This window comes from Callorhinus ursinus, unplaced genomic scaffold, assembly GCF_003265705.2.
Source record: "Callorhinus ursinus isolate GAN/ISIS: 27379988/994484 unplaced genomic scaffold, GSC_fseal_2.0 scaffold7, whole genome shotgun sequence".
Taxonomy (NCBI): Eukaryota; Metazoa; Chordata; class Mammalia; order Carnivora; family Otariidae; genus Callorhinus; species Callorhinus ursinus.
This window is the reverse complement of record NW_027397069.1, coordinates 66167362-66191209: the sequence shown is the minus strand read 5'-3', so window position 1 is coordinate 66191209 and position 23848 is coordinate 66167362. Positions and strand designations below refer to the sequence as shown.

Sequence of the window (23848 nt, the reverse complement as noted above, 5' to 3'; positions counted from 1 at the left end):
AACAAGCCATCTATGGCTCAGTTTTATGGTTGGTGAAGTGGGAATGATGATCCCTGCCTCAGGTGGTTGTTCAGAGAATGGAGTGAAAGCACTAGAATAGTGACTAGCACCAAGAAGTTATTTGAAATTTTTCATTAATTTTTTCCCCAGCATAATAGCTGATAGACTTTCAAACACTATAGGCCTGCAAGACTCTTGCTATCTGAGTTGCTGTCTGTCCCACTGAGTTACATTATGTCCCCTAACTGGGAGATTTATCATCTGACGGCAATGATCATGCCAGCTTCCCGGTCAGTAACAGTTGTCTCAAGAAGAAACATTTGGGATGAAAGCCAAAAACAAGTGGGTACTAATGGGGTCTAGGTCAGTGGTCTTCAAATTCGCATATTTTTTAAGTTCACAGAAAAGTTTTCATTGTAAATTAAAATAATTGTGAAAGATAAAGTGCATAGCCCATCCTAAACATTGACATTTTAAAATAAAACTATTAAGTCACTTAAAAATATATAGCCAATGGGTAACCCAAACACCTTAACAAATCGATACTTGCTTTGATCTTTTAAAAAAATACATAAACTCTTCTCTAATAGACCATTTATTTCATTCCTTTTGCTTCTTGAACTCTTATTCCACTCCACTTCCGCCCTAGAATCTTACCCTGCTGTAATGTATTTTGTGTTTGAAAGCAACTTATTGATCACTTCATTATACCTTGTTGAAACTCTTTTAGTATATTAATTGAAATTAATTTTTAAACATGTTATGTGACCCTAAGTGTTGAGTTATCACAATTATTTTTAGTACACAATTGCTCAAAGCAATAAATACATTACAAATGTTAATAATTACTTAACACAAAAAGTAAATTCTTTGGAATTGTAACTTAATGAGATAAATGTGACTGTTCTGTTTGCAATTAATTTATGTATTCAGTTTTAAGTGTTATTATTTTTGGAACGGGACTGCATTCAGCATCAATTTTTTTTCTGTTTCTCATGTTTATTTTTCAATTTATAGATGCTAATGTTAAGCAAACTTGTTCACATAAATAAGTAGATGTGAATGAAAGGAGTTAAGCGTGGCGTTGTCATTCAAGACTTTGAACTCTTCCTGAGTTATACGCCAAAAATTACAAGGTGATTTTTATGATTGAGCAGCTGACAGCTTGGCTGGGTTAGTCTTTTGATTTTATTGAAAGGAAATAATTAGATGATACGTCATCCAGTTATTGAGTTATTCCCTAACTCATTTTTGGAAGAGTATACTGAAAAGCTACATCTTAACAAATGACTATTAAATTACATCGGTTGCTCTTTTACTTGGAAGAAACTTGTTTGATATTTTTTCCAGTTTTATTGAGGAATAATTGACATGCATCACGGTATAAGTTGAAGACATACGGCATGATGGTTTGATTTACATACATTGTGAAAGATTGCCACAATAGATTCAGCTAACATCCATCTTCTCTCATAGATACAAATCAAACGTTTACTATGCATTTAATGAGAGAGAAAGTTCTACGTGCTGAAAATTAATTGGTCTGGCAAGCCAGCATATACTGCCACGTATCGTTACATATTTTACAATATAGATAAAATGAGGACTGGCTGTATTGGATTAAATATTTCATAATATGTTTGTGTTAAAAAAAATAAGACTTAAGTACCTGATTGATGAATACAAAATCCGAAGGAAAAAAATAACAAAATTTTTATGTACCAGTTTTACCCAGTGAATCTTTCAAATTTGCTAGTCTCAGAAAAGATTCCGGTTCTATTCAAAAGAATCAGCATTGCTGCCCTGTACCTGTTCAGAGATGCTTTTCTTTCTAGCTAATGACATGTCTTAGGGATTTTTTTTTTTAAGCTGAAAGAAATGTTTAAATATGTGGTGGAGTCATTTGAAGCACTCTATATTCTCTGCTCTCTTCTCAGAGGCTTCCCCCCCTAAAGGGGGCTGAACATTCTGTAATTGTTAGGAAATGAAAAACTAAACATTACTCTTAGCCACAGCACTCTACAATGTACTGAAATTCAGGACATCCCCACACAGACCACATGCCCTGGTTAGATCAATGCATTCCCTCCGCCATCCCCCTTCCCTACCCCCTCCTCACCCTCTCAGACCTGCAAAGGGAAGTCCAAGGTAAGGGTATGGAATTTGGATTACAAGGTGCCTTCCCTGAAACCACGTAACAAAGTTTCCCTTCATGAAGCACCCCTCTCACCGTTGGAGGCTTATACCCAGAGGTGTACCGGCACCTATGTAGCCTCTGACCATGACACGAGGATGAGAGAAAGATGGGGGACAGAAAGTACCTGCGTAGGTATGGAGGTTTGTTCTCAGGCAGAGGCATGTTAAGAAAGAGTACACTGAGAGATGGAGATCTGAAAATCAGCTCCTTTAAAGCTATCTGTGCTGTGTTGCCTTTGGAAAATCTTCATGTGCCTTTGATTACTTCAGTTTCATTCAGGACCACAGTCCTACCTGAGCCTACACATCGGAATGACAAGTCAAATAGTCCATCATCCAGATGTATCCCACTTTCCAGATGTTTGGTTTCTTATAGACAAGTACCTAGGCTGTCTTTAAAGAAACCCAGGCTTCTTTAAGTCCAACCCAGTCTTCTTTAAAGAAAAAGCCAATATGAAATATTTCAGACGTTACACAAAAGAATATACAATGAATCCCTAGCCATTATCCAAATACAATAATCAACACATGGACACTCTTTATGTATACCTTCTACCCAGCCTTCCTGCTGGATAATGCTGAAGCAAATTCCAGGCATTTTATCATTTTAATTCCAAATATTGTTTTTATGTATCTTTGAAAGATAAGGACTCCTTGGGCGCCTGGGTGGCTCAGATGGTTAAGCGTCTGCCTTCGGCTCAGGTCATGATCCCAGGGTCCTGGAATCAAGTCCCGCATTGGGCTCCCTGCTCCTTGGGAGCCTGCTTCTCCCTCTGCTTCTCTCTCTCTCTCTCTGTCTGTCATGAATAAATAAATAAAATCTTTAAAAAAAGAGTTTAAAAAAAAGATAAGGACTCCTTAAAAATATGCAATACCATTGTCTCAGCTCAAAAAGAAATAATTCCTTAGTATCAAATGGCCAATCAGCAATCAAATTTTCCCTAATGTCTCATAATTAAAAAAAAACAACAACAACAACCAGTCTGTTAGAAATTAAATCCAAATGTGTTCTGCACGTTGCTCTTGGTTATTGTTTTTTAACCTCATTTAATCTGTAAGTTCCCCTTCTTTTTCTTTTCTAAGAATTTCTTTGTTGAAGAAACAGATTGTTGTTCTGGATTTTTCTGATTTCACCCCCATTGTGTTGTTTAAAATATTCCTCTTTTCATGTATTTTCTGTAATCTACTATTTCAAAGGCTTCATCTGGTTCAAGCTGGGTGTTTTGACAAAAATATTTAATAGGTGTTGTGTATGTCTATCCAGGGCACATGATAGCTGATGAACCCTATTCTTGAACTGTGAGTAGGATCATTGCCTGGATGCATGGTTTCATTAGGGCCTTGAAAACTAGTGATATCCCAGTTCTTCTGTATCTTCCTTTTATTAACTGGAACACTTCCATAGAGAAACATTTCTTCACCAGGTGTTTGGTTACATTGAGTGCTGTGTATAGAGGAGAGTACCAGCTCTTTAAAAAAATTAATTAAAAAAATTATTGAATTTCAGATGGCTGTTCTTTTAAATTCCATTTTAGGCTTCCCATACTTTTGTGAAGAGCCATTCTAAGATACAGGATTGTTTCTTTTCAAGGGAATCTGGAAATTAAATTATTTCTGGCACCAAGTCTTGAACCAGCCAATCTTTAAAAAAAAAGTAATAAGCAAAATTATTTGACATGTGTCCTGCTGTGAGATTTGGTATTTAATCCCTTATTCTGATTTCCACTATCTTTTGTCATAGCCAAAAAAGTATCAGAAGACTAGGATATACATATTCACTTAGTGACCCTATTCCCAATCAGACACAGTACAATGATGAGTATGTCTGGAAAACATATTCTAAAGAAGATTGGATCAAAAACGGGACTTCAGGAGGAATCAGGAGACACAAATCTCACCCCAGTCAAGTAAGATAATATCTACATATCTATTGAATTTAATACTGTACCAGTAATCCATAAGAATGAGAGTTTGAGTATATCCCAAAAATCCTTCATCTGTAGTTATGGTCCTTCTTATACTATGTTTTGTCTACTTTCTCACATTTATTTCTAACCACTTCTCCCTTATCCTTCAAAGTTTTAAAAAGATTTTAAAAAATTGAAATGAAATTCACAGGGCATAACATTAGCCTTTTTTTTTTATAAAGATTTTATTTATTTATTTCACAGAGAGAGACACAGCAAGAGAGGGAACACAGGAAGGGGGAGTGGGAGAAGGAGAAGCAGGCTTCCCGCGGAGCAGGGAGCCCGATGCAGGGCTCGATCCCAGGACCCTGGGATCATGACCTGAGCCCAAGGCAGATGCTTAACGACTGAGCCACCCAGGCGCCCCAACATCAACCATTTTAACATGAAGAATTCACTGACAATTAGTACATTCATAATGTTCTGGAACTACCATCTTTATCTCATCCCAAAACGTTTCCATCATACCAAAAGGAAACCCCACATCTATTAAGAAATTACTTCCTGGGGCGCCTGAGTGGCTCGGTCGTTGGGTGTCTGCCTTCGGCTCAGGTCATGGTCCCTGGGTCCTGGGATCGAGCCCCACATCGGGCTCCTCGCTCAGTGGAGAGCCTGGTTCTACCTCTCCCACTCCCCCTGCTTGTGTTGCCTCTCTTGCTGTCTCTCTCTGTGTCAAATGAATTAAAAAATCTTAAAAAAAAAAAAAGAAATAACTTCTTGCTTCCCTCTTCCCTAGCCTCTGGCAATTACCGATCTGCTCTCTGTCTCTGTGAATGTCTATGTGGATGTCTATGTGGATATTTTTTTATGGGCAATCATACAATATTGACCTTTTGTGTCTGGTTTCTTCACTTAGTATAGTGCTTTCAGTGCTCATCCACACTGTAGTTTCTATCAGTACTTCATTCTTTTTATGGTTCCCATTTAGGGTTGAATAATATTCTGTTGTACGTGTATACCACAGTTTGTTCATTCGTTTATTCACTGGTGGACATCGGAGTTGTTTCCAATTTTGGCTATTGTCAGTAATGCTGGCACTCACGAGTATTTATGTTTGGCAGTATGCATTCTCAAACTCCCAGATCTTTTGTCATTTTGTTTACTTTATCTAGAATCCCTCTCCTGTCCACCAGGGAAATTTATACATTCTTTAAGACGCAGCTTAAAGAGAGCTATCTCTAATTTTGCTTCTCCTCTAGATGGAAGTAACTGATATTCCCTCTGTGTCCTTGGCACTGTATAGCCTTCTCCCACCATAGAAAGCAATGCTCAATTGTAGTAAAGGATTTCATTTACTTGGCTTTGCCCTGGCATGGTGCCATGTGGGGTGGAGCCACCTGGATGCATTCAATAGATCATAAGGTGGTAGAATGGGCAGGAATTGGTGACTGAAAAGATATAAAGGACAAGGGAGAGGAAAGAATGAAGGATGATGTTTCCGTTTTTGACTTGGACATCTGGGTGTACGCTGCTGCTGTTTCCTGTGCCGGAACGTGAGAAGGACCAGGTTTGGTGGGAAAGGGCGTGGGAGAAATGTGAGTTCAGCTGAAGACATATTGGTTGAAAATATGTCCAACAAGCAGTTGCATATACAGGTCTGGAGTTTGTGTGGAAGAGGAGAGCTGTAGATGTAGACTTGGGAATCATTAGAACATACATACCGCATTTAACTTGGTTCCTCATGGCACCCATTTATTTTAATGAATGTACCCCTTAAATATTTGCCTTAAGATTTTAAATTAATGAAAAGCAATTAGTTACAGTATTATACTGTGCATGTGTACATACACACACACATATACACACAAAGCATTTATTTTCCCCTCAGGTGTGTTGAAGGTTCCCAGCCAACGAAAGCTAGGGTGGTAGGGTGTCCTGTGCATTCTCAGCCGACGAGCGGTAGTGAGGCAGACTGCCCTGTGTGCTTTCAACCAAAGGGTTCCACACCAGGCTGAAGCCGCTCCAGCATGTGAATGCTCCTCCCCTCGACCTGAGTTGAGGGTGTGCTGCATTGTTTACTCTGCTGACCCCTCTTGCTCTGCCATTTATTGTTTCTGTTGAATGGTTTTGACTATGGCACAGGGCCTGAACTAGGATGAGACTAGCAAGATGCTCCTTCTCTGCTAACAGAGAGGATCTGCTGCTAAAGAACAGTTGCCCTGGGAGTTAAAATGTAGAGCTAGTGGTTTCCTTCAAGGAAAGGGTGGTGGGAAACAAGGGCCGGCTGATATTTGGTGACAATTATGCTGCATCCAGGTGTGGGCAGTCAGGTAGAAACTGAGACTGGATGAGATCATCAAGCTAGAAAAGAGGTTCGAGGACTGAACCTTGAGGCACTTCACCATTAAAAGGCCAGAGGAAGAAGCAGCAAAAGGGACTGAAAAGGGGCAGCCAGTTGTGAAGGATAAAACCCAACATAGTGTGTTGTACTGGAAGCCAAGTGAAGAAAGTGAAGAAAAAGGACTGACCACTGGGTGAAACGCTGCTGGCAGGTCAAAGAAGATGAGGATAGGGTTGGCCATTGACTTTAGCAGAATAGAGTTCCTTGGTTGCCTTGACAAGAGCAGTTGTGGTGAAAGAAAGCTTGATTAGTGCGAGATGGAGGGCTTCTTGGAGAACTGGCTAAGTCCAGATCTGGGGTGGGAAATGTGCAAGATGAATCTGGAAACATCATGTCATGCCACATAGGGAAAAATCCCATAAAAAACTACTAGAGTTATATTAAAATTAAAGAGGTGCCCACAGGCTAAAAATGATTTGAGCTTCTATATGGATAATGTATGCAATAGATTGAAACACACCAAATATGCTTAGATCTGTGAGTTCTGTAAAAAAAAAAAACTGGGGACACTTTGAGAGGATAAGAAACCAATTCATTATCTTAAAAACTGACAAAGGGGGGAAAATCAAGCTTTTTTTTCTGCCTTATCTATATGAACTATGCCACTGGTAAGCTAAATGGTAGATGAGGGAAGTGTGTCTTTATAAGCATATTTTAGCTAACAAATGAAAAAGAAATGATGGAATGTCACCCCTTTGCATCCATTAATCTAGGCATTAAGCATCGACAGCTGCTAACATCACACAAAGAGAAAAAGCTGTATGTTATGATCCTCCTTGCCAAACACAGTCTTGCCAAAGGGATCTATTCTGAGTGTAAGTCAGTCTCTGGATCTAGCTGCCAACTGCAGGAAATACAGGGAACAGGGGAACTTGTTAACCTGCACAATGAGTATGCATTCCACACAATCCGGAGTGTGGGAACCTCTACACGCCAAATGGCTTGGTTTCTTCAATAGATTATAAGGGAAAGAAGGGGATGGAGAGGGGCCCTGAAGATTAAAAGACACTTAAAAGACACATTTTGGGAACAGGGAATATGTGTAACTATTTTGGGGAATTTTAATATAAAGGCAGACTGAGAAATATCTTAATAACTAGAGGGGAAAGTAGAATAAAGAGAGAGTTTTCTCTTCTAAGAGAAATGGAGGCAAGCTTGGGTATTGACGACCATGACCCCAAAGAGAGGGAGAAATGGAAGTTGCAAGAGAGATGTGAGAATTTTGGGGGTCATGGGCCAGAGTAGACTAAAGGCAGGGGGCTGTGGCGTACCAGATGTGGTGGGCCCTGCTAGGAGCACCTGCCACTCCATTCCCATCACAGCATAAGTGAGTGCAGATGTGGTGGCTGGGTGGCAGTGTGGTAGGCTATGTATGGAGGTTCTCATCAGATGGCTTCAGTTTTCTCAGGGAAATAGGAAGCAAGGTTATGAGAGAGTGGGAAGGTGGAAAGAGGTCCTGAAGGTTTCAAGTTTCATAATCATAAAGTTCCTTTGCAGGCAAAGAGGAGAAAGGGCCTGCCCTCCCCCTCCTACAGGCTGATTCTGAGGCCTCTCCATGGGAGGCAGGGTATCTCTCAAAGCTTGGGGCTCTGAGTGGAAGCAGCAGCTGTCTGCTTGGGCACTTAGAGCCAGAGTTAGCATGGGTCTTCTCCTCTGGTCTTGGCTGGAGATTTTTGGTTGCAGGTACAACTCTGGATTTTGCAGTCACATTTTCTTGTCTCAATATGAAAAGTCAAAGAAATTACAAAGTACTTGTGTTACAGCCGGGTAAACTGATGGTTCCTGTTGACAGGCTCCTGCATACATTGCAGTGTGGTAGCTGGGTGTAAAGGACCCAGAAGAATATGTACACGCAGACACAGAGAGTCTTCCTTCCATTAGGGGAACCCATGTGGAGTTTCTTAAAAATTGTGTTTGTATTGATAGGACTTCTTTCTCTGGACACTACCTCAAGGTCAACCAGCAGCATCAATTAAGAGCTACCTCCCTTGGAAAATCGCTACAGAGGAAAAGGTTAGGAAGGCAATATCAAATCAGTTTATTTCCAATACTAGAAGAGACTTTGTGGACAGAGCAAAAGGTAAACATGTTCATTTTTCTCCTTTTCCTGGTTATGTGTTGTACATTGGAGTTGCAATGGTAAACAGCACAGATGCAGTCTCTTCTCTCAAGGAACTCACAGTATAGACACAGGAAAAGGCAATTTGGCAAACAAAGACAGTCAGGGATGAAAAGGTGGACCATGTGGGAAATGCTGTGGGTGCATGCTGTAGGACATGTAGCCTAAAGGAAAGGCCTTCCTGGCCTGAAAAATGAGGATGAAAGAACATGACAAAGATCAAGGGGTCAAGTTAAACATGCTGTTTCCAATTATTGCTATATTTATTTATTTTTAAATTTTATTATGTTATGTTAGTCACCATACAATACATCACTAGTTTTTGTTGTAGTGTTCCACGATTCATTGTTTTCGTATAACACCCAGTGCTCCATGCAGTACACGCCCTCTTTAATACCCATCCCCCCACCCCCTGCCCTCTAGAACTCTCAGTTTGTTTCTCAGAGTCCATAGTCTCTCATGGTTCATCTCTATTGCTATTTTTTAAAAATTAAAACTTACTTTTATTAAACTAATGCATGCATACAGTGAAATCAAATAGTAACATAAGGGCTTATTACAAAATAACAGCAGTTCTTTGACCCCATTGGTAATCAACTCAATCCTTTCAACTGTTTCTTATGTAATCCTCCATATTTTAAAATAATATGCATATACTGCTATTTTTGATTCATCAATTTTAGACATTATTATTGACTTCCTGCTTTGGTGGTTGAGGATTTGGCTCTCTTGTAACTCTTTCTCACACCCCTTCCATCCATTTTCTCAATAATTATATTACAAATTCTTGTTTAATTCAATTGCTAATGTTTATATTGTGATGATATGATGATATGATTATGTGAACATTCACTGCTGAGCCAGGTGGTGTGGTGATTTTATGATTGTTTCCTTTCCTTTTTGTTTTTTTGTTTTGTTTTGTTTTGTTTTTTTACCAGAGTTAATAATTGAAATTTTTTTTCATATGCTTAATCTTATATGTTCCTGTCACTAATCTTTTCCAAATACTTTGTCACATACTTACCAGGATTTTTTCCAAACACGGTTTCAAACACTCTACCACTTCCAGTATTTTTCCCAGAGATGATCTTTCTGACACCCTTCATCATTCTCCTCTAATCTAGACTGATTTTTCTGTGGATTTGCTGCCCAACAGTGCCGTGGGACTTCCTTTTTCATCATTCTGGGAATTGCTTTGGCCTCTGCCTGCCTGCGTTGGATCTTGTTTCCTCTTCCTCTTTCTTGTCCCTCTTCCCTGGTTTTGCTGAAGCACATCTTCCAGTAGTTTCCTAAGAAAGAGTACATGGGAGGAACTTTTTTGAATGTGTTCTTTCCTATTTGGAAATGTCCTTTTTTTCTTCCTTGCTCTTGTCTGATAGTTTGGCTGGATATAAAATTCTAGGATTGATAATCACTTTCCCTTAGAATCCATTCCTCCAAATGTCTTCTAACATCCAGAATTTATTTGTCGAAGACTGATGCCATTTTGGTTCCTGACCCTGTTGTATTTTTTTTTTTTTCTGGAAGCGTTTAAGATCCTTTCTTTATTCCTGACATCCTAAATTTCACAGCTGTATGCATTAGTAAGAACCTTTTGTCATTGATTATGTTGGACATTCAGGGGCTCTAGAAGCTAGAGTCATGTCCTTCAATTCTGGGCATTGTTTCCTGCATAGTTCCTTCCTACTTTTTTCCCATCTCTTTTCTCTGTTCTCTTCTGGCACTCCTATTAGTTGGATTGATCCTCCAATTTTCTTACCTTTTCTCTCCTAGTATCTTTCTTTTTGTATTTTTCTTTTGCTAACTTGAAAAATTCTTTACCTTTTAATGTAGCTCTTCTATTGAATTTTTAATGTCCAAGCTCTTGTTCTTCCTCTTGTTAATTTTTTTTGTTTGAAGAATAAAATTAATAAGCATATTTACTGCAATATATAGACCCCTGCCCTCAACATGATTTTTTTTTAAACAGCATTCTGTTCTTGTTTTATACATGTAGTAATTCTCTTACAAATTTTAGGATATTTATGATATATTTAATTTTCAACATTTTCATCTATTCCTTGCTTGTCTCTATTTTCTCTGAGCATTTTAATGGTCTAATGAAAATTTGGTCTTTTCATATTTACAAGAGAGTAGAGGCAGATTTACTACACGCTAATAAAACTTGTCTCAATTCTGTGGACACTTCTTTTTCTTGAAGTGAGAGTATGCAAAATATTAATCTTTAAGGTTCACAAGACCTACAAGGGAGATACTCAAATCTGATTGGAAGCTACATACAGAGATGGGGTTTGTTAGCTGGTGCTTGATTTAGGTGGTTAGTTGATAAGCTCTCTTTTTGTTGGGAAACCCCCAAATGCCTGTATTTAAAGGTCAGTTTCTTCAGGGAGATAAACACTTGGCTGTTGGCATTCTGAGAGCAGGATTGGGGAGGTAACTGGGATCTTCCTGCATGCTGTGCAGATTCTCACTGAACCCTTCTTTTTCCTGTTCAGCATCCCACTACACCTACCTTCCACTGTGCCTGACATCCTGGCATCCAGAGCTTCTTTGGTTCAGTTTTGCACCTAATAAACTTCTGGTTAGGAAAGGATGGCCAAATGACTGCATGAAGTTAAGAGGATGGTGCAGGAACTCTATTCACTCTGTATATAAGCTTTCACCCAAGCCTCTTGTTTTCAGCCTGAGCTGCAGTACCTGCCTTCCCCTGTACCTGTTACAGAAGCCTGTTGACATTCTATAGTATAGATTAGCTCACTGTTTTGTTATCCCCTTCGGCAGTCACTTAGTTTTAGCTTCCTCTACTTTGTTAATTCATTTGGCACATTTGTGTTTGATTTCCATCTTCTAAAAATGTGTTAACCTCTAATATACTATCATTCTGGTGAAATTTGGGGAAGGAGGAGCCAAATACGGTATAGATGATCTTTTATGAATCTAAACTGGATCATATTATTTTATTGTTTTATTTCACTGGCTTTGCATTGCACTTTGAATAAAATCCAAGTTTCAGTTCCTTCTCTCTGTTCATAATGTCCTGCAAGGCTGGTCTAGACTTTGCTTCCCTCCTCACCGTTCCTTCACACTCCATCCCCCTCATTCACCAGGCTCTGGCCACATGGGCCTTTTTTTAAATCCTATAGGTTGCCATTTTTTCCCCCCACCTTCAGCCAGTGTGCAGGCTGTCCCTTTGGCCTGCATTGTTCTTCTCCCAGCTCCTTCTGTGATTTTACTGTGTCATTTTATAGACTCCAGCTTAAATGTCACCTTACCTATGAGAGCTTTCCTTACTATTTTGTCTGAAGAGGTGTGCCACCACCTCATTTGTTACCTTCTAGGGCCTTGCATTTTCAGTTGTTTGTTTACTGATTCTTGTTTGTTGTTTTTGTTTTGCTCTTTCCTTCACTATTCAGTGGGTGCCCCAAAGGCCTTTATTCACTCAGAATCTAGTGCAAAATATATAATCTAGTCCTGGTGTAGAGGAGATGCTCTGTAAATATTTGCTGAATGATGGAAAAAATATATGGGAAGTACACTTTTTGAAGTTAGGTGAGTACAGAATCAAAGACCTCCATACTTCAGATAAACATTAAGGGTGATGGGAAGACATTTGAAATGTCAGCATTCTTAAAAGATGTCTTCGAGCTTCTAATCAAAGTCCTTTCAGTGTGCACAAATTACCATTTCCCCATGTGTAGATAAATACCCAAGACCTGCCAAGAGTCTCTCCTAAATCTCTTAGCTCCATCTGCTTCTCTTCCTCCCCAAAGCCACTGCTACCCGTGTCTCCACCTTGGATGACCTCTAATCCAGCTCCCTTTTCCAGTTTTGTCACCTCCAATCCACAGCCCATCCTATAGTCATAGCGAGTTTCCAGATGTGCAAATTGATATCACCTTCCAGCTGAAAACCCTTCAGTGACTCCCCATTGTCCTCAGGATAAAAGCTAAATGCCTTAATGTGAGTCTGTGCAATCTGGTTCCTGCCTGCCATGCCAGCATTCTCCCTTGCCACCCCCCACACGCTCCATGAGACCCACTGCCCTCCTTCCTCCGGACTCACCATGCCTCTGGCAGCCTTGTGCCTTTTGCACACACTGCCTTCCTATGGAACACCTGTCCGTCCCTTCTTTTAGCCTATGTCTACCCGTAAGTTACGTCTAAATATAGGCTTCATTTCTCTCCTGGGAATCTTCTCTGATCCTCTGATCCTCCAAGACCTTATTCTAATCTCTTTTACAGCGTTTATCATCTAATATTGTAATTCTCTTTTTATTGCACCTGTTTCTCTAATGCTTTAAGCTTCTGAAACACAGGGACCGTATCTTATCTTTGTATCCTTATTATGGTATTAAGGCAATTGAGTGAGAAGCACTGAAGGGTGCTCGTTTCACATTCAGACTTGGAGAACTTGGCTTTGATGAACTGGGACAGCAGAACTAGTTCTCACTTGACTGTAGATTATGGGGTCCCGGTGGTTTGGAACATTCCTTGCTGTAGATGTACTTTTGAACTGGGCCTTTCTACAAATGCCACACTAATCTTTAATGGGCCAGTTTCTCTCTTTGGGTTATAGCTACTTTAGTGTAGTATCACTGTTATCAAGAGGAAAAGAAACAGTGGGAAGTGAGCTCCTGAGGAACAGGGATGGCTCCCTGGGAGGAGTCCAGGCCTTGGAGGTGCTGTTAGCACTGGGTCTCTTTAGCTCTGGGTCATGGTTATCCTGTCTGTCCAAACTTCAGTACCACTATGGGGACTTCAGGAGTTGGTTGGATCCTTTGTATCAAGAACTTTTCTTCTTAATAATGCTGAAGGAACTCATTAACATGAAATTTTATAAAGGCAATAAAAACATTAGTTGAGAAGAGCTAAAGATTACTGTAAACATATATCACATAGTCACTAGAGTGTGGTTCAGATTATTCTTGATTTTTTCTTTCACTCCCTCCTTAATTTGATAAACATTTAATGAGGTCTGTTACTGTAACAAGTGCTAAGGTAACAATGAAGAGTAAGACAATATTTATCCTCAAAGGAACTCAGCAAGTCTAGGCCCTGATTTTTGTCTTTTCTGGGTCTTCAGCTCCAGTTGCTCCACTATGCTGGTTCATCATGCTCTACGTGGACCAGCCCCTCAAGACGCTTTGCAAACTGGTTCCTCACCTCTCCTGCTTCACCCTCAGCTACTTCTCCCTGCCCTGCATATCTCATACTCCTGCCAGCCAGACCATACTTCAAAAACACACTGCGCACCTTTTGCTTCAGTGTTGACACATCATCAAAGCACATCCTTTGCTATGTCTGCCTTTTAATTCTTGTCTTCCTTACCTCCCCTAACAGAGCTCGTTGTATGCTCTCTGGCCTTCTGTAGCACCTATTGAAGGCTCTGAGGGAGTGATTCTTAAGCCTATGGGAAGCTTGTTCTCAGTGTAAGTGCCTGGGCCCCACTTCTAGAGCTTCTCAATGTCTGGGATGAGGTTCAGCAAATATGTTTTGTAAAAACCTTCCTTGGTAAGTCTGATGCATTATGGTTTCAAGTGTTAGGGTTACAAGACATCACATTCCATATCTGTTTGTCCTGTACGTATCTTTCTCATCACACTAGGGTGGGGTTGTATCAAGGTAGAACAATGACTACATTATATTTAATTTTGGCACAGAACACGTATAGGAACTGAAAACATTTGTTGAGTGGTAGCTCTAGGGAAGAAGGATAAGCATACATATCAAGTACTTCAACAGGAATTTGTTTTTCTCCTGTAAAGCTATTAGCAATTTACACAAACCAAGTTATAGACGGTGCTTACCAGGAACAATACCAGATGATTTTCCAAAGTATCTTAAGGGATGTCCCGATATTAAGCCCTAGAGTTGCCTCTTCTCTATAACCTTGTCTTCTCCTTGGGCAGTGTATGAGGTCATTATGAGGCCCATTGAATATCACGTCCTCTTTTCCTGAGTCATCTAAATGAAGAGGCAGCATGTAGTGAAACTTTCTCTCACTCTTCTGGTCTAGACAGAAATCTTTTTTTTTAAAATCAATATTAAAATGCTCTTGGATGTCAGTAGATAACATGATATATTGTCTGATGTACATTTGAATTTATTTTGAAAAGACCTATTGAAAAATGAATTCAGAACAAGATTCAAGTTTAGTTTCAACAGTAATTGGCACTGTTTGGATATAGTGCATGAGATCCATGTCTTTAACACTTTTGTCCTGAATAAAGTTGGTGTTATATGATGTGCCTCTGAACCAACACTTGATGGCAAGGATTAAGGATGAACTCATTCTGAGGGAGATGGCTTGCAAGTCCTCTATTATCTGGTAGTGCTTGTGGAAACTGGCATTCAGTCAGTGCTTCATAGATATTCAATGATTATATATTTAATGACTAGTTGTTAGCAGCGTGATTTCAAGGAAATAATAGTGCTATTGTCCACCAATGACAACAATGTTACCTAACCCTCCAACAGTAAGGGATAAGCTTCAAGTGGTTCTTTGCCAGGTAACGGAAAATTAATGATATGCACTGTCCCATCTAGGGCTGCCAGATTTAACAAATAAAAATATAGGATGGCCTGTTAAATTTGAATAATTATATATAGTAGATAAACAATGAGCACTTATATACACTTATACCAAGAAATTATTCATTATTTATCTGAAATTCATATTTAACTGGCATCTTATGTTTTATATGTCAACCCTAGCCTTATCTAAAATCTCTCACTCTGCTCCCCACCCCTGCCCCAGGGACTAGGCAGGCCTACTGGAAAGAGGAATGCCTTCTGTGTCACCCAGCAGAGCAAAAGAGCCCCCCTAACTGATATAGGATATCTTCGTTAGAAGCTGCTTCTATCATTGGAGCATATACTTCCTGTGTCTGATAAAGCAGAAAGTTATTTCTTGGTTGAAATATCCATAAAACCTACATTGATTGTACCTCTAAATACAAGAAGAGCAGGTTTAGTGTGATCAATTGGAAGGTACTGCCAGAAACAAAATGGGAAAATAGGATGTTATTTTAAATAGCTTACAAGGACTTCTGCATTTGTAACCCCACCCCAGCTCAGAAGATTAAGGAAAGTTCTCCCATGTCTCTGGAACGGAAAAAGTTACTTCCCCGACCTACAGACACTGAATTTCGACGGAATTACCAAGTTCCAGCTAAAATTCCCGAGTTGCAGGATTTTAGTTTCAAATATGGATGCTACTCAAGCCTACCAGTTGCTTCTCAGGGTCTAGGTAAGTACACCTGTAGCTTTTAAAGCAACTTCATAGATTCTGTCCTTGTTCCAAGATTCTTCGGCACACGGGGCCCTGGCAGGTAATCTTGGTAACGGTTATGAAGAATGCCAGCAATCCCTGCATCCCTGCAAGGAATCAAAACTATGCCTAGCTTCAAACCAGGGAATGAGTAAGCCTTGGAAAAGAACTGATTGCTTATGCTATGAAATGAGTACCTGCTCTGCCTGGCAGAGGGGGAGGGGAAGGTGGGGTAATGGGCAAGGGTGGAAGCAGTTGTTGGGATTGGCAGACACTTCCCCTTTATAAAACAAAAGGAAGGACTTAGTTGCTATCAAATGACCAAAAAAGAGACTGGGTAAGACTCACATTAGATTTGTCAATTATCCACTGGGAGCTTAACCACATGGTATATCCATCAAGCATCTTCAAATTTGACAACCATTCTATTCAAGTGATCTTTTATGATCCTGATTCCTATTGTTTTCAACAAAAAAGTTTTTAGAGGTTCCATGGCCAAGCCACCTCGACGCTACTGGTTAAGAGTATAATTTGGTGTCAGTCTGAGATAGTGATCTATTCCTGGCACGGAGTTGGAATCAAGTAGCGCTGCAGACAAAAATCACGGGATGGAAACTTAGCATCTCGAGGTTAGGAGACAGCCTAGAAGTCACCTCGTCTAGACCCTCACACCATGTGGGAATCCCCTCTATCCCGTCCTTGCCAAGGGGTGATGTCGTCACTCTTTGGGGGAGTGCCCCCCCAAGGCGACTCTTTCATTTTTGGATACTGTTGGAAAGTTCTCAACATCTGGAAACTCTCTTTGGCATAAACTTTGGCTTTGGTTCTACTTCTTCTTACGGAGGTTAACTGGTATAAATTATCCTATGAAAATCTTACTACATATCTTCCATATTCTCTTCTTAAAACCTTTCCAGACCTTATAAGCACTCTTCTCGGGATGTAGCATCAAAGTGCCCTCACCAGTCTCTTCCTCCCACCGGCTGGTGGTCCCTGTAAAGGGGACACCTGGAACCAAAAGCAGTATTTAAGGTGTCCTTAAGATTTACAAAGATTGGGCGTGTTGTAGAAATTAGGTCCTCACATCATGTTTTCATTGCTTTTTTTTTTGTCATGATAATTCCATGGCTATCAGAACCCACATTAAACGAGCAATACTCAGAATCAAACATAAATGATTTAGGTTTTGCTTGCACCTGATACCCTTATTAGTCTGGACATGCAATGAGTGCTGGATGGACATATCATCACTGCTCATCTGCACTCACCTGGGTCCCTGAGGGACTCCTCAGTGTGTCAGCCCATGTCTGCACAGGAGATGGTATGAAAGGGAAAGAAGCTTCTGTGAAGGCATTTGTTTACTAAGGAGGTAGTGAGTGCTACTATCCCAACACGCTGACCTGCAGAAGAGTCGATTTCAGGGAGAACTTTTCTGAGAATGGTAGTCACACTTGAGTTTCTGGCCATCAGCCCCAGTCACCCCCACTGCTAGCAGCAACCGTCCTGAGTCGCAGCAGCTCTGCATAGCCTGGATCGTGGGAGGAGTTACTCCTACTGTGCCTCGCTTTCCAGTACCTCAAGGATGCTCATTAAGCTCCAAGTGGGGCTCATGGCTATTGGGAGCGCATTTGGCAAATAAGGGCAGAAATTCTTTGCTCAGTGACAGCCTCCATGTCTCTCCTTCCCCTGTGTCCCTCTAGTCCCTGCTGTGCTATACAGCCACATGAGGATTCAAGAACGCAAAAGGAAGCAGACTACATACCAAAGCGATTATGGAAAAGCCTATCTGGATTTCTTAACGATTTTAAACTCATTTACTCCCTCTCAAGTCACAGAGTACCTTCAGAGTGTTTCCTACAAAGGTAGGAGGAGGTCTTGAGTTACTATTGAATGAATTTACAGATCGTAACACATTGCTTTTTATGCCGAATAGAAATAATCCCAACATTTAGCTACTGGAGTTAAATGTTCACAAGAAGATAAACATTCCCTCAAAGAAATCCCATAGTTTTGTGTAAGCCTCAACCCACTGAAAAGAAATTTTTCTTAAAAGAGGCCCGAGGGACAGCAGCCCCGCTTATTAAAAAAGAAACATCTAGCCTTTCACTCCTTTCTGATCTCACTCATTTCGCTCCTTCAACCCGTGGTTGCATTTCTCCAGGATGATTTCTGGTTTTATTACAGTTAAGTGATTTCTTCTGTGGGTGTTTATGCTGTCTCACAGTTTTGTTTTATGCATAATCTTTATTTCCTGTCTGATGGTTCTTTTGGTGACAGGCTTTTTAGGGTACATGAGAATCTCTGTGTAGAACATCCGCCAAAAGAGCAAAGGCCTTTCTCAGGATGGTGTTAGTCATTCTGTGTAACAAAGACTTATCCCGGCTCCGGGCCTGGGCACTGGAATCTGCTTGGGAGCATTTCAGGGGCAACTGGTCAGTCTGTGCATGTGTAAGAGTCAACTCAGAGACTAGGAGGTGGAGGAGAGGAAACTCTGCCGCCCTCAGCATCCACTGCTAGTGATCACACTCCCTGTTACTCCCCATTTTTGAGCACATGGCCCAATGCAGACGTATTTATTTCTATAAAGTGTATTCATACGCCACTAAACTAGTGTATTATGTAAGTTATAAAACATACTAAATGCTGAAGACAGAAGTAAAAAGCGATACAAATGTTATAAGAACATAAATATGTAGACTATAAATATAGGTTCTAATATTTCTTCCCACACACCATGGACCATCTTATACCTGCCACTTGGTGCTTCAGGCTCTGTGGCGGTCACTGCCTTGTTTTGTGCCCTGTGGTCAGGCTTAACTTGGAACTTCCACCGGCTCCTTAGTAACCCTCCAACTGCTCCCTGCCTCCTGCCTGCCTTGGGTCCCCAATCTCTGTCCTTTGCCTGTCCCCAGCTACAGTCAGAAGAGCTAGGTCCTCTGAAATCCTCACCAAAACCCTGTTATGCTAGGATCTTGTGCCCCACATGAAACCGAAACCCTGCTGTAGGCAAGACCGGCGAGGGGGTGTGCACGTGTGTGTATGCGTGTGTAAGGAGGGAAAGGGGGTATTTTCCATGATGGCAGACTGAGGGTTGAAGACCCAAAGGCCCTTAAAAGAGCTCGAACGTTGGGTTGCAAGAAGCACCAGAAGCAGGTGTTTTGCCTCACTCTAAGGCACAGGCAGAAGGCCGTGTTTGCCACTGGGAGCCTCGTTCCTCTGAACAGCAGCTTCTGGGCCAGTGTGACACTTCAGAAGGAAACCAAGAGGCTCCTTGAGGTCGGCTGCTACTCAAATCTTCCCGGAAGGCAGAGCAGAAGCTACCCATCAAGCTCCAGCCTGCTTTCCATTCTTTTTCCCAGCTCAGGTTCATATATATAAAACTGCAGTCTGCATTTTGTAATGTGTTCTTTTCACCTTTGGAGCCACATCTGTTTGACCCTACAGAGTGCGCACAAAGCAGATGCTCCCATCTGCCCAGGGACTTGCAATACAGGTGGAGTTGTCGCTTCTCAGCCTGCATGGAAAAACCACGGTGGCTGCCGGCGCCTCTGTCCTTGGTTGTGTGTGTGATCTGTAATCGAGCATTAGTGGTGCCCCCCAAGGGTGAACTGAGGACTCGGCAGGTGCTTTGACATCCTCTGCTCTACTCAGAGCTACCTTCTCCAAGATTCCTAAGCCTAAGCTGATTCAGTTGGGCTTTTCCAGTTGAGTTTCCTCCCCAAACAAGTGACACATGATCTATTACCTAACAAGGTAGCTTTAGGGCCAATCTAGACCTTGGTTGCTTTTCAGGTCTCCTGCTTCCTAGTGCCTTAGGACGGCACTGCGGGCAGGTACCCAGATGCTCAGGCCCCAGAGCCTTGACATTCTGCACTGACTTGGACGTTTGTAGGATCTGCTTGCTATGGGTTTTAGTTTCTCTTTCCTAGTTTTGCTTGCGAATGACCTACTCATCAGCCAGCTATGCCAGAGGCTGACAAGCAAGTAGGAGGTTCCCTCTGAATTCTTATGCCCCAAAACTCTTGTCATTTTCTTGTCATTTAGTTGTCATTAATGTCTGGGATGACGCTAATGCTTTTCGGATGGTGAGTGTCTCAGCAGAGTTCATGTGTGGTAGGGCTGAGCCAGTATGCAAGAGAATAAAAAACTTGGCAGATATACTAGGCCGAATGAATTATTACTACCTTGCTTAAAGTATTTTACTGGATTATCCCTCTTTGGCAGTATTGGTACCCGTTCTGGTACATTTTGAAAAAGAGAGGGGAACATCATGGCCTAAATCAGAGGGCTAGGGAGATGGTGGGGTGAGGTTGGACGGAGCAGATTCCAGGAAGACACAAAATGAAGCTAGGGAAATAAGGAGGAGCAGCTTAAGACAAACCATTTGTTTCCAATAATTCTATGTTTTGCTATTTGGTATTGAGTTTCTCTATTATAACTTGAGAGATTTGAACTAAATGAATTTAGTGGCCATTTTGTTTTCAAAATTGTTTTAATCTCAAGTGACTCAGACCACCCAACAGCTTACTCTTTGGGCCTCTGTTATCTATTGGTAAAGACTGTCATCTCCCTACTTATCCACCCCCCCCTTAAAAGACAAAATTATCTGAACTCTGGTTTTCAGAATCTTTCAGCTATCACTTCCTCCCCATCTCTTCCAATCCAAACTCCCATGCATATGGCTATCCAAAGGGTATTTCTTCCTAGGCTGTGATTCGGTATTGTTAAGAATATATTCAGTGACTCAAGGAACTTCATTGACTGAATACCTGTAATGCTCACTTGATACAAAGAGAAATAAAAAACAAATCCTCTTTTTCAAAGAACTTGTCATCAGGTGTGGGAGACAGACACATAGGTAGAATGTGATAAACTCTGTAATTGAAATAGTCTTTGGGTATATTAGAAGCCTGCAAGAGGTACTCCCAACCCCCTGGATTAAAAGGGCATTAGGGAAGGCTGCTCCAAAACCTCTTTTAAAGGTCAAGGATGAATCAACATGATAAGCAGAAGCAGGGACATTCAGAGGGAGCAGAGGGAACAGCATAAGCAAAAACATGGGGACATGAATCTGCATCTATGCATAATAAATACAGGTAGCATTTGAATTACAACTGGTAGCCTTCTTGAACGGTTGTTTAAGTTGATATTAAATTTGATACCATCTCATCTTTTTTATTCATTCATGCTGAACTTGATTCATCTTATATGCTTGTCTTTGGCATAAGGAGTCCTTTTTTTATTCGTTTGCTTGCTTATTTAAAATTAATTCTTTGGTGTAAGATTTAAAATAGAGCTATTTTAGGCTTAAAATGACAAGGACTAAAACTAGCAAATGTTGAGAATATGGAGCAATCCATTGCTGATAGGCATATCAAATAATAGCATCACTGTAACATTTGTAACAGATCTGGCAGTTTCCCATAAAGTTAAACCTATATTTACCCCCAAGACCCAGAATTCTATTTTTGGGTATTTACCCAAGAGAAAAGAAAACATGTGTCCCCTGAAGGACTTATACAAAAATGTCCACAGCCGCTGTTTTCTTAATAGTCCCAAACTGGATACAACCCAAATTTCCACCAACAGCAAAATGTAAACAACCTGGCATACTCACAGAATGAAATGATGCTAGGTAATAAAAAAGAATCAGTTACCGTTGTAGTCAACAACATGAACTTCAAAAACATGATGCTGAGTGAAAGAAGCCAGACACAAAATCTTACATTTTGTGTGATTACGTTAATTCAAAGAGTTCCAACAGGGTACACTTCTCTGTGATGAAAGAAATCAGGACAGTGACTGTGTTGGGGTAGGAGTGGTGTTGACTGGAAAGGAGCATGACAGGTCTTTGTGGAGTGGTGGCAGTGATCTTATTATATGGGTACAGGTTACATGCACACAAGTATCAACCCATCGAACTGCTCATGAAAGACCAGGGTGTTTCACTGGTGAAAAGTATACCTCAATTTAAAACAATGTTAAGGTCAAAAAAGATATGGAGTAGGGTAGGGATGTTAGGTCACAAAAACAAAGAGCCATGAATAACTGGAGAGTAAGCCAGGACCACACACACACACACACACACACACACACACACACTCCTGATCTTTACATCTCAGCTGACATTTCTAACACTGAGCATGGTAACAGGGACATTGAACATGATAGCATGTACCGCTTGCATTCTTCTTTTCTTTTTTTTTTTTTGCTGCACGGATGACAATTGCTAGGAGTGAGAAAAAGTATACAGCTCTACTCTGTAATATTAAAAATATTATATTTTTATAATATATTTATTTATAATATATAATATAATATTAAAATATTATATATATGTAATGAGAATTAGGGAACTGTAGCTGTTCAGAACCAGACAAGATTCCTTTACTTTCCAGATGAGGAAATGGAGGCCAGGGAGCTGAAGGGCCCTCTGGTGGTCAGTTGTCAGTCAAAGATAGCAAAGCACACCAACAGTTGGTGGGCAGAAAAACAGCCCCCCACTTCGAAGAAACTCTGGGAACCCATAGCCTATATTGTTTTTTTGTCATCGCTATTTATCACTGTGTTCTCAGGAATAAAGGGTAAGGCTGTCCCATTTATTGTCTCTTATGGACCAGGCCCTGTCTAGGTGCTTCACACACAGCATTCCTAATCCAGTCCAACAACTGTGTAAGGTTAAGTCCTATTGTATGTATTCAAAGATGAGGAAATGAAGAATGGAGAGGTCACATGACTTACTAATGTTCACCAGGGCAGGACGGAAACCTAGGTCAGTTTCGTTCAAAACGACATGCTCTTTCCAGGAAGCCGTGCTGATCCTTTGAATATTAAGTTTACTCTTTTTTAATCAATAATTATACAATTGTGCCTTTTTTAAGTGTTAGACATATACCCTTTGATTATTTTGGTCTCATCAAATTTGTATATAGATTACTATTATCTGATACTTGCCTCCCTCCTAGAATTTCTCTATTTAGCACTTAAATAGTTAAATGGAAAATTTCATCCTGTTTTTCTTTGTAATTTTCAGACAGACAAATTCTCAATCGCTTTATCCGTTCTCACTGTGACTCTGGCATGGGACAGAAAAATAAAGGAAACAGTTGAAATGAAAAATATTGAAAATCAAAAAAAGCACTGGATCATTTCCTCAATAATGAAAAAAAATAAGATCCAAATTGTTCCAAATAATATATTCATGGCTCTGTGTAATTTTGTTTTGTCTTATTTTGTTTTTAAACGATAAAATCATTTAAAGCCATAAATCCTCCCCTCCCCCACCAATGTATCCCATAGGTCTTGCTCTAATGTTTTTTTCCTATTCTCTACTGGATACTTAATTTGTGGTTTCAATTTTGATTTCCTCTTTGACCCAGAAATTATGTGGAAGAGGCTTCTTAATTTTCCAATAATTAGAGGATTTTTAAAAAAACTTTTCATTGTTGACTTTCTGTTCAAAGTTTTTTTTAAAAAAATCTTTGTTTTGGGAAATTTAGCAAGGTTTTCTTTTATGCCAAGTATGTGATTAATTTGTATATTACATGAATATAAGAAGAGAAAAAATGTATAGTTTATTGTATTTCTCAAATCCCTTATATCTTTGCTATAATTGCATACTTGAACGGTCAAATTCTGAAAGAATAGTATTAAAAACATTCCACAGTAAAAATGTGTTCATCTGTGTTTTCTTGTATTTCTAGGGTTTCATATATATTTATATAATATATATTATGTATATATTTGTATATGTAAATAGATAATATATATAGCTGCTATGTTGTTTATCAGTGTTTATGACTCATACAAAGCTTTTTCAGTGATTAATTTTTTTCCCCCACTACATGCTATTCCTCTTTGACTTCATTAATAATTCTGGCCATGAATTGCATTTTAACTGATATTAAGGTTGCCATTCATGCTGGGTTTGTTTTTCTTTACCTTTTCTTGGTATAT

The 23848-nt window shown here is 40.1% G+C and overlaps 1 protein-coding gene across 4 annotated transcripts in view; it reads left to right on the top strand.

The window, feature by feature from the left end:
• Positions 1-23090, top strand: part of TEX26 (testis expressed 26) — a 30339-nt gene extending 7249 nt beyond the window's left edge. Inside the window, exons 3-8 of one of the 4 annotated variants that reach the window (XM_025874764.2) lie at positions 1018-1136; positions 3938-4103; positions 8431-8584; positions 15695-15871; positions 17593-17754; positions 22926-23090. In XM_025874764.2, coding sequence (XP_025730549.1) covers positions 1063-1136; positions 3938-4103; positions 8431-8584; positions 15695-15871; positions 17593-17754; positions 22926-23002 — 810 coding nt within the window. In that variant the 5' untranslated portion in view covers positions 1018-1062 and the 3' untranslated portion in view covers positions 23003-23090. Of the gene's footprint in view, positions 1-1017; positions 1137-3937; positions 4104-8430; positions 8585-13705; positions 14145-15694; positions 15872-17592; positions 17755-22925 lie in introns of those variants that run through there. The other 3 variants (XM_025874763.2, XM_025874765.2, XM_073894722.1) reach the window with 3 other exon arrangements.
• Positions 23091-23848: the final 758 nt, after the last annotated feature.